The sequence below is a fragment of the Necator americanus genome, chromosome X (assembly GCF_031761385.1).
Source record: "Necator americanus strain Aroian chromosome X, whole genome shotgun sequence".
Taxonomy (NCBI): domain Eukaryota; kingdom Metazoa; phylum Nematoda; class Chromadorea; order Rhabditida; family Ancylostomatidae; genus Necator; species Necator americanus.
In genome coordinates this window covers 28734961-28746991 of record NC_087376.1, presented here as the reverse complement: position 1 = coordinate 28746991, position 12031 = coordinate 28734961, and the positions used below count along the sequence as shown (strand labels likewise).

General features: G+C 37.5%; 1 protein-coding gene across 1 annotated transcript; it reads left to right on the top strand.

Moving 5' to 3' along the window:
• Positions 1–5172: 5172 nt before the first annotated feature.
• On the top strand, positions 5173–10501 carry RB195_025805 (uncharacterized protein; the record flags this gene model as incomplete). Its single annotated transcript, XM_064214106.1, has 9 exons — positions 5173–5233; positions 5686–5840; positions 6565–6680; positions 9167–9289; positions 9348–9458; positions 9828–9912; positions 10034–10193; positions 10261–10336; positions 10417–10501. 9 exons carry the CDS (start codon positions 5173–5175, stop codon positions 10499–10501), a joined length of 972 nt encoding a protein of 323 aa, XP_064069987.1.
• Between the last annotated feature and the right edge of the window lie 1530 nt (positions 10502–12031).

Below are 12031 nucleotides of genomic sequence, written 5' to 3'. Positions count from 1 at the left end.
CCTTGAAAAAATGTAATATCGCAGCTTTTCATATCCATGAAGGTGTAGTTAATCATAAATAATCAATGGTTAATAATGTAACTATTATTCCCCATAAATATACAATTGTTGCAACAAATTGGAAGTGTTTCAATAAAAGTGTACCTAAATTTAGTAAAATTTATTAGCAATAAAGTAAAATTAGTTTCTATTGTATTTTTTCAAATAGGTGTCCAAATGGAATCGTGATAATAATTTCATTGGATCCTGTATTCACATAAGATTGTCTAGGAAGTTTCTTTAACAAAAAACGATTTATGAACAAAGACTTTTGACTATTTTGCTGACTACATTTTCGATTGGAGAGCGGGTGTAGCGTCGCTGTTAGAGGTTCCGCTTCCTGCTCGATCGATCGGACGTTCGATTCCGCCTTAGTGCCAATCAAACCTTTCATCCCTCCGGGGTCGATTAATTGATAGCAGACTTGTCTGGGAAGATAAAAACACTGGCTTGACAAATTGGCTAGCCAAAGCAAGTCATTCTGTAGGTCAGTCACACGTTCATTAACCTCAAACGATCCTGAATTGAAGTGAACGTGGGAGCGCACTCCAAGCGGATTGATTAACGCAAGAAACTTTATCCTTTTATTATTGATTGGAATATCTTTGTTGTTGAGTAAAACATAAGAAATGTTAGAATAGTATGGAAGAAACTTTTTCGGGAACCTAATACATTAGTTTTCGATGGAATCCCAACAACATAATGGTTTGTTTAGTAATTTATTGCCATTCATCGGATGTTTTAAAACGACTGATGGCGATTCACTGATGAGCGAGTTTTCTTCAAAAAAGTGAAGTTGGCGATGAGAAAAGAAAAAAGCGAGTTCATTCCTCTGCGCTCACTTTGTGTACGAAACTGAACTAATTCGTCACTGTATTTCTCTTGTGCTAACATACGAAATTTGTTGGGCGACTTTAGCAGAATTCACGTTAAATAAAGAAATATTACTCATCCTTATGAATAGGTGTAGTCCAAACATATTCTGGATAATGTTCGCTAAGCTAATATGCTATTCAATCGTCAAACGATCTCTCATCGCGTCTCTCGTTCCGCCCATCCAAGAAATAACGACGGGTGCATAGGTTTCGCCCACGTATGACTCCTCAGTAACCCCTTCTTCATGTTTCTTTCACATTTTCGCAAAATGTCAAAGTTGTTTACTAAATATATTTGAATTTTTTCTATCATTTAATCTCATTACAGTCTCAATCGGTCATTCGTACGAGGTCTTTTGATATCGCCTACACTAAAACAATAAAAACCTATCCTCATTAGTATTGTTATGTTTTTTTCTTTGACTCTTCTTTGCCGAGTTGATCATTCATCCCTGAAGTTTTTAAGGTACAGAAAAACTAAATTTGTGCTTAGCTTAGATCTTTTAGGTCCAATCGTCGTGGAATTTTTGATCTATATTCATCAAATTTTGCGAAATGAAATTAGAAGTGCTAATATTTTTGATTTCGTCTACGAATTCACTGATGTGGATCATCTCCGCACCAATAAATCCGTACAAATTTTGTAATCACTCGTTACTACTGAATCTATTTTATTCAGTTTCTTGTGGCCAACATTAAGGAGCGGACTTGACATTGCAGTCGTAGAAATGAGGAGGAGACCTGAAAAAGTGGTCATATACTAATCTGAGGTTGTTCAAGGTTGCTAAATCCTTGACCGCGTAGGGAATTTAAATTCTGCGGAGTGAAAGTTTAAGCCGCTGTCAAACCACTGAAGCCAGATACGGTGTAGTGTTGCCGTGATGAGAACATCCCGAACTCGTCTCGGACACCTCTCTCTCTCTCTCTCTCTCTTTATTCCTAATCCATCTAGTGAAACTGAATTGCGTACACGTTCGCAATGATCGGTTAGCCTGACAGAAATCCTGTGATAGTGTGTTTTTGGCTTCAATTGAGCCGATATGTACGAAACCTTTACTATGTTGTTGTCAGTAAATAATCCAGATTATTTTCCTGGTTGTAAGGGTCCTAGATGAACTCGAGTGGATTCGAACTAATGTTTCTGTTTTATTTTTATTAGTGAAAATGAATCTGTCATTGTGTTGTACACCAAGCTTTCAGTCGATGCAAGTTCTGCAATTGCTATTAAAACAGTCAGGCAAACACCTCTGCTGTAACCGACCAACAGCAACGAGTGAATGAAAACGCAAGTTTTATGCTTCCCATGCTTTGTAACTCCTTCCTACTTTATTTTGTGGATCTCAATCCGAAAATTCATCGAAAAATTTGACAATATCAGTAAATTTGTAGGATTACTTCAAAGTTAAAGTTTGTCATTTCAAATTGTTGCGCTAATTTGCGCCAGTTTCGCATCAAACTACATTTAAAATAAAGTATTGATTAGGAAACAATTAGTTCAGCAGAATTGAACTGAAATTACTACCCATCAAATTGTTGCAATTTCTTCTGGAACATAACTTTGGAGTACTATCTTCTATTTTCTGTAAAAGAAAAGTAAAAACTAGGATATCCTATCTACGGCTAATTATTATAAAGATAAAATGCTGATATAAAATTTTGAACTGTGGATTAGTCTTACTGCATCAAAGAGAAATCATCCTCTTGGATCTATAGGAATATAAAAAATCGATTTACACTTCCGACATTGTTTAAGCATGATTGTTTTCATTTAAAAAATCCCTTATAAAAGTAAATTTTCTTGAAAAATGCTATATTTTACCTCTCTATTAAGGGCTATAACCACTGCAGTGAGAAAATTTAAGGGATGAGACGTGGATTAAGGATCATACATAACTCAAAAATACTATCAAACATGCTTTCTTTTTCTTTGCTAAAAACAGTTCGCATTCTGTGATTTCGATGACATCTGTGATAATTGATGCACAATTTCGTGCTTTTCTTGGAGACGACCTTCTGGAAAGGAGTAGTGACCTTCTACGAATGATCGAACATTGTTTTCTCCATATCGCTCCCTTATTTTTCGTTAGTCATATGGCTCTTTTTGTTTAATAAATCACAAACAATGCAAATAATTTTTGCAACCAATAGGTTTGTACGAAGTTCCAGACATCACTATTCATTTACTACACTCACGTGCATTTCATTGTTCGGATAATCTCTATACCGGCATAAATATCATTTTCACTGTCATCTTCGTACTATTCTCGACCATAAGGATGTCATTTTGTGTTAGGGGACTCTTTTTCTTATAATGAATGTTAAACCAGATATGCGAGGCTTCACTTATCTTTATGCGACGCTATTGCAAAACAAATTTACAACTGCTTTTAGAAAAAATCTCCCTTAATATCTATTAACTCACTTTTATTCCTGTAACTTATTACCTGCAGATGTATTTTAATATAGTTCTAGTTTATTTATGAGGTCACTCTTTTCGATTAACGTCTTATTATCTTTGCCACTGTACAGGGTGCGCCATAAATGTGGTCACTCGATAGAAGGCGAATTATTTACACGAAAGTGATCAAGAAACAGCAGAACGTTGATAATAATTCACAAATAATCTGGTTACCAAAAAAAAACTGGTTTTCATCCAATATGATCTCCCATGGCACAGACGGTCTGCTTTGGAATTTGTAGAGGACGGCAGGGTTTTTTATTGTTTTTAACGGTGTTCGGGACATAAATGGTGTTTCCTGCAAATTATGCATCTTCTAAATGTTTCTATATGTATATATTCTTTTCTGTTTGTTTTTTTTTTTAATGTAAAAGTTGACAAATACTTGATAAAGCTGAGAAAAGACTTCTTTGTAAACGTTTCTGGTAGATATATGTGAAAATTAATCTCTTAGGATAGCTTCTGCTTGAGAAATATTTCCATGAACAAAAAAATTGGCAACAAAAACTTTCAAATGGTTTCAAAGGGAGGTTCAAAGATGATTTGATCTACTGACTTTCCTCCACATGGTGAAATGAACGAATAAATGGAAGATTTGGTTGAAGAAAAAATGACGCGTGAAAAAGTGATCATATTTATGACGCAACCTGTACCTTTCTGACGCATTAAATTGTTTCATAGCGTTATCGGTTGCGTACGAAGTGTAGTTTGTGACTGGAATCCTATTAATTTTTCCGATGGTTGTGGTTTGTATTAGCTGAACAGACGCAAAGGTACACAATACGAGCGAGAGGTGGGCACAGTCATTCGTTGTTTGCCGACTAACATTTCCTCATACACATAGTGCGAAAACCACTTTGCACTCCTTCCTCACGGCACGATATTGTACGGGAAATTTGCGACAATTTCTTTTCTGGAAATATCTTGTGCATATTCATGCTTTAATTTACCCAGCATCCATAATATTTGACGTTAATTATGAATAGTGCATTATTTGGTATTTCATTTTATTTCTCCTCGTTTTTTTCACGGTTACCGTCATATAAGTATGACGAAGCGGTCACCCTTATTTGACTGACTTCCTGAAACGTAAAATAATGCCAAAAATGCAATATCCAACATTCTACAGTATCATCTCCTTCTTTAGTTTTTCTTCTATACATTTTTAATTCACATGAATAATAGACACTGTTTCAAATTCCCGAAACAACAGTAAACTACTATATCCGTACGTATGTATGTAGTAAGGTATAGCTACACTTCTATGAGCCATTCCAAGGATAGGTCAGTGCCGTAATCAATTCCACGCTTTCAACTCATTTTTGCTATGCGAAATATCAGCTCAACACACTTCGTAGGATCCACCAATTCATTCAAAATCCTTGAACAGCCTTTCATTCTTTATTTCTCGTGAACGAACCTTTTAAGGTGATATCTTGTTTCACGCAGTTTCAAGTGATCTTTTAAGGGTCTTCTTTCTTGTATTAAAGTGAACGCAAAGGTATAAAAAATAATCAATCATTTTTCCAAAGCGTTCTGCAAAAAACTCAAAAAAACGCTGGAACGACAACTGTTTCTAGCAGTGATTTTAATGTTTCCTCTCTGTTTTCTCTCGAATTTCATCCACATTTCCATGTCATATCTGCGAAAATCTTATTGAAATGAACAAGCTACCAAGTGTGTCGTGAAATAAGGTTACAGAGGATTTATGCGTTATCATTCTTAAACTTAAACTTTCAGGTAATTTAAATTTCTCATAGACGGCTGTATTCTCTACAATAGATAACAAAGTGTGTTAAAATGCCTGACCTGAATTGCAGTGAACCTATAGAAGTTCCAAATATACATACACTATATGAAGGTGAGTTTACGTTTCCTCTTCCCGATTCTTTCCTCCACTCAGTCACACGCCCAGCTCATATTCTCGTTTGGTTGCTGGTTGATCATAGAGCGAGCGCAAATAGACATCGAAGAAATTCCATGGAAGTAGAGCAGCGTGTAAAAGCAAATACTCATGGTTTCTAACTTCAAGAATTGTGTTACTGTTCAAACAAGGAGGATATGAGAATTTTATCCACACACCGGTTATAAAAGTGGTCACAAATTCTCTGTTACACAAATCTTAAACGCATTTTTTTCGCACTTTTTTTGCATTTTTTTCAAAATGCTAAATATGAAAATAACGGAAGAAACACTGAGACGACTAGCTTTAGCAGAATCAGTCATTATAAATCCTACAGTCATTTAATCAGTGCAAAAATATGTATTTTCTAGATTTTTACTTCGTATCAAATTTTATTGCGAACGTTTAAGGCTTAACTGATACTCAATATATTTTACTCATTGTTGCTGGAGGAGTTGTCACTGCTGTTCTTATCCTTGGTATCCTGCACTTTTTCTACATATGGAAATATATCAACGATGAAAAGATTCGATCAAAACTTTATATTCTGGCACTAATGTTTCCAGTAAGTTTCATTTATTCCCCTTTCTAAGCTGATGTCGGTTATATATTTTAATAAACATATTACGATATATCCTACAATGGCAACATCGCTTGGAAAATTTATTTAGGAAAATTGTACGTGAGGAACAGTTCTGGGCTAGTTCAGCCCCATATAAGTAGGAATTTTGAAAATTTCAGGTTGGAAGATACTAACTTGGAGGTTTGCAGCATTTCAGCACGTTCAGAGGTTCTTTTTCACCTTGTTTGCACCTTTATCTAGGATCTTGTTGTACATTTTATTTAAAAAAAACACGTGAATAAATAGAAAAAGAACGTGCAGCTGTGTAAACGTTATATACGTCTATATACTTTTGAAGAGAATAGGATGGCAATATTTTTGAAAGGCTAATTTTTGACACAAATATCTAAAGGCACATGCATAGAAAAACAAAGGAGCTTATGCACTGCCAACGTTTTTTTATCCAATAAAAGGGAACTCCCCTTAAATCTTACGTTCTATTATTAGTGCAACATTTCTCAATGAAAATTTGAAAGTCTATTTCGCTCCACAATGTTCCTGCTTGTTCTTTTATTCTTATGAAGTCAAGAAATGCATGGTGTTTTATACAGAACTTAGGACTTATTGGTTTAACTTTGAGATCTATGCCTTTTTCTCTTTAGAGAAAAAGGCATAGATCTCAAAGTTTATTTTCTCCTTAGCATAGCATCCTTTTTTGACCATTTAGCTCATAGTTTCATTGGCTATAACTTCGATGTTCTCTCCACGTACTGGTCCAATATTTTCCTCTATCGGAGTGCTATACCTTCTCTTTTGCTTATACACAATAACGTCATTATGCAGGTATGTATGTTAATTCCTTAGACATTACACCTGTCTGTCGGAGTCGCCCTCAACATCTGTTCGGTAACACTAACTTGACTTAGTTGACTTAAACGGCGGACTAATGTCATCGCCTGACGCGATTACCCGCAGCTTCGCCGAGGTCTGCCATCCTTGAACACAGCTCTGCCCAAGCCGAGTGTCCTTAAGCCATCTTTCGCCACCTCAGTTCAGAACTTCCGTTTTCGGCGAGGTAGGCTCTTCCAGCTTGAAGCCAACGTACTCCTCAGAACTCGTTAAACAAGGCGACCCGCTGGTCTTCTTAATATATGACCAAAGAAGTGAAGACGATTTTCTGTAGCCACTTTCGTTGGCGGTGCAAGATGTGGATACCTTCCGGTATTCCACATGATTTCCGCCTAAGCATCTTCCTTTACGTGCAATCAAGCCACTCTATCCCTGTAGACGATACTTCCCAAGTCTCCGATTCGTACATTATGATGGGGCGAATTGGCGGATAGGTAGACCTGCAGCTTGACTTCGCTTGTGATGGAGGTTGACCACAGGCGTTTCGATGAGGGGTTGAATGCAGAAATGGCTTCAGCGCATCTTTGTTAAATATCTTTCTCGTAGCTACCGTAGTTCTTTTACGTGGGATGTACGCTGAAAAACCACCTGACTTCCTTTCAAAGTCTCGAAGAGGTCTACATCTGCTTGCATTTATCGAGGCGTAGACGTAGTCTATAGGTTGCAACCAGCTTCGACACAAGGTTGACAATATGTCAAATTTTCATACTGCTTTCCGCGAATATAACAACATTGTCGGCGTACTCGAGATCGCTCAAGGGGCGTCTTGATGGTGCTAGATGATATCGGCAGGACACCGATCCACTGTTCTTCGCATGATGTTATCGATAGCGAAATTATACAGGAAGGGTCCCGCCACTGTCCCTTGTCTTGCTCCAGTTACCATTTCAAACGGTGTCGTACATCCGGCTGGTGTTCGTGCTGCAGCAGTTGTTTGTTGATCCATGTCATCAAAGAAGCGAACTAACTTTCCTGGTACTTCATCGGGTGGGGGGAAGCGCGCTGAGATGACGGCCTCGATGTGAAGAGTCGAAAGCGTCAACAAAGTCCAGAATGGCCAATTACATTGGCTTACAAGCCAATGTCACATTGACTATTTTAGTAAATGGCTGGCTTTTTAAGCAAAAATCAGCAAAAATCAATAGGAAGTGGAGAATATATGAATTCTGCGGAGGACAATTTTCGAAGGATGTGGTTTGTTCAGCAAGAAAAGAAAACAGTAAAACAAGATTGTCAGTTGTAAGAAATACCCGTCAAAACCAAAGCATAAACTTCTCCTGCTCTCAGCAGACTAAAGCTACGAAGCACTCACACTGCATTGAAAGCTATTGGGAGCAAATATCACCATAACATTCTGAATTGGATTTCTTTATATTGGAAAAAAAAACTTCTCCAAAGACTATTATAAAAAAAGAAATTTCTCATGTTTGAGAAGTGCTGTACTGTGGTATCTAAACATTGAGAAAAAGTATGGGAATACAAAAGCAAACAAATGGAGCACCTGAGTAAAGGAGGAACTCACATTCATCGGAAGTGTTAGTTACTTAATGTACTGTTCTTGTGAATGTGCTTAGTGCAGAAAGGATAGTGGATTGGATTCTCTTCACCATGACTTCCACCTACATATGGGAGCAACTTCGATTCGTTCTTATTCCTGCAGTAAATACATTCTAATCTAGTCTTAGAATGATCAGATCACATTGTTAATTATCAATGAGAAGCAGGAGCTAAGATTATTACCACCCATCGTTACGGATAACGTTTCGGCGCCGTCTCCTCCGTCAAAACTTCAGTGGCCTAGTCGCACTGATGTCAGCGGACCACCGTGCGATAGAAATAAGGACAGAATTTTGGTTTAGGAGTACATAGTAGAAAATAGTAAATAGTTGACGATCGTGAAAGTAGTAAATAAATAAACAAATGATTAAATATAACAAGCACGAGTCGTTAACCTTACAACTGAAAGGACAGATAAGGTCAGAGCTTACAGGGAGATCAGCAACACATGTGTTCGTGTGTACCACAGGGATGAGCGACCTCGAGAAATCTCATTTTATTGCTAAAGAAGACTTTTATTGGGTTTCTCAGAAATCTACGAAGAAAATCTGGATAAATTCTCTCTGAGTGCACAGCAACACTATCAGAAATTTGTCACCTGCTGAACACTCTGACATGAGCAGTTCCCTAATCATTCAAACCTTAGCTTTCTCACAGGAGAACTTTTGAGAAGCACTCAGTTTGGACGTAATGGAGGCCGAGAATCCTTGCTTTCCAACAGATTTTTTGCCACTACATCAACCTTCATCGGACAATTATTGACCTTTGTTGGCATTGTAACTTTCAGAAAACTTTGGTGGATTCCACACAACAACTGTTTCATCGACAAAGATTACTGTCGCCTGATTATGTGGATTTTTTAGGTTCATCTACGGGAGTCGTGAGCGCTTAGCTTCAGTTCTTAGTGAGGAGAAAGCAATACTTAGCTTTCAAGTACCACCATGTTGCTGCTGCATGCCATGTCTTCCTAAAGCGGCTCCTAGCGAGTGCGTATCTAAAACATGTATTTTGTCCTGGATTCTCGTAATCAATCTCTTGTTTCAGGCGAAATCTGAAAATAGTGGAATGTTTGACTTTGCAAGGTCCAATTGTTCGTGCTTTCATTGTTATACTTAACTGTCACTTTATAGCTGAACGACGAGAGGAAGCGGATAAGTAAGTTACAAGGATTTTGTATCGTATCCAAAAAACGCTTTTCCCTGCAAGAAGTGCTCGGAGGAAAAATTATAATGGAACGATATAGGGTTTAAAGTTCTGATAAAGTACTGGAAATATTTTAAAGGGTTATCCTTCAGAACAACTAAATTGAATCAAATAAACAACTTCGTTTTTTTATTTCGATAATTAGATGGAAATTTGTTTTTACTCACATTTTTCGAACTCAGAGATCGTCTTTACTTTTTTTCCCTACCCATTCCGTTGTCTAGTAATAGGATTGCTGAGAGGTGGAGGTCACAAGTGCAGAAATAAAAAAGCAGACAGATATGTTAAAAAGGTAATAATTCATTAATTTTTAAATTTCAGATTATTGCTCATCACTGAATTATCCGGTATACTTTCCCTCCTTTTCACAATCTTTGGATCACATACGATGGCGAAGCTCACTGGAGTATGTTAATTACATGTATTGTTTAGCCTAAACCTTAATTTTTTTTGCAACTCCATACTAAGTTTTCTTAATTAAACATATTTATTATTATTATATGTAAATTTATATATTAATATTTCAGCCATATGTGCAGCAGTACAAATGCCCAACAATGTTCCGCTTCGTTGATATCTCGTTGGCACTATTCACCGCTCAATTTCCATTAATTTTTGATTTGATTTTCGTAAAATTCGGTGTGATTACGTGTGGACCGATACTGTCAGCTGTGGAAAACGCAAAATGTAAGCTGGGCACTTTTACTCGGACGAAAAGGCATTGAGAAGGAAATTTAAACGCTCAAAATTTCAGACATTTACAACTTTGTACTCATCTGCGAATGTTTCTTCTGTTCGCTTCTCGCCTCAAAACTACTCGTTCCCGAAAAGTAAGTATGAGTTTTTTTTTTCCTTGGGAATCATTAGATTACAAGGGAGATTTTCACGGAAATACCGCTGAATTCTTTAGGAGTGCACTCTTTGACAAATGTCCTCATCGTCAACTGCAAGTGATGGACACTCGAGAGAAAATGCTTCCCGCAGGAGAGCTGTAGTTTCTTCTTTATGTACGCACTCACCAAACATAATCAATTTTGTCTTTTATACATAATAAATCTACATTGTTGATAAATCTTCTTCCATAAGATGGATCTGTATTTATTCTTGTATGAAACGATCATCAGTTTAGTTAGGAGAGGTCATGAAGAAAAATCTGATCAAAACATTTTGATTTACGACGCAACATTTTACGGACACACCAGCAGCGCGGTTTTCATCCTCTTTCGAGTTTTCAACCGCTTGTAAGTGTACTGCAGCTACTGCAGGCGGGCTGATAGTTGGATTCTAGCCTGAGGAGTGGGTTAAGCGATGGTCCCATCGCGCGGATATCTACTGGATATTCATTAAATTCAAAGTGAAACGGATTGGGTAGACCGTATATTTATGATCACAGGGCACTGCGTTGCATGCTGAAGTGCTTGAAAGACTTGCACAGTAAAAATTTGTGCAGCAATTTTTGAGTGTAAAATATTTCTAGTTGAATTTTGTATTTTAATTTATCACTCACTAGTTGAAATGCGTGAACAATGCTTCAACTATAACTTGGAAGTTAGCAGCAAAATTTACATATATGACGAAAATATTTTTTCATCAACCTTTATCGGGGAGTTAGTTCCTTTGCCGCACTTCTAAAATCAGATGGAGTTGATCGACGAATAAGCTGAACTTAAAGAAAGCACAACACAAATTTTGACGATGTTTTGATCTCTCCAGGGAAAGGTAGGTATGGAGTAAGATTACGTGTATGACTGTATCCACGCTCATTCCTCCCTAATAGACCTGCAATAAGTCGTGAGAAACGATCTTGGCTCCCGAAATTACCTGCGAGACACCTAATGACGTGCCACATCTGCGAGCACAAGCGTTTGCATCACAACTGTGTGCGAGCGGACTCATCGGTGGGCTTCTGCCGGTGTCTCTCCTACCTGAATGAAGGCGCGCCGCGTGTACCTTCACTCGAGGACTTGGCACGTCGCTAGGTGTTTTGTAGGAAAATTCGATCGCAAAAGCCGTTCTCAATGGCATTTTTCTAAAATGAAAATCAGGAGAATTGGGAGTGATTAGGCTAATAATCGTGATCTACGCTCCTAACCGTTACCTTACGTTGAGATGCCGATCTCGTGATATGCTGCCTTTAGACACGTTTTGAAGTTTGCAATAATATAACCCCTATAAAAAAATTTCGCTACCTTCCACTAGTTTTATTTCGCTATATATTAGTCTTAGATTTGGTCGTTCCAAGATTACTAGCGTTTACATTCTTTCCCCTCTTTAGTTAGAGTAAATCTGTTTTTGTTATCCTAGGAACATTTTTAAGGAAATCACAATCTTTCAAAGACTCTATGAGATAAATGTTACCCAAATTTTTCAGGAAACCTGGGAGTCCAGTTACTTTCGCTACTAATCCTCTTTCCACCACCAATGTTAAAGGCATCATCCCACGAATCTGAGGTGGTGCAGATTTCAGGTGGAGTATTCGTATACGGGATGGGAGACTATGGAGAGGGGGGTGATTCCGTCCATGG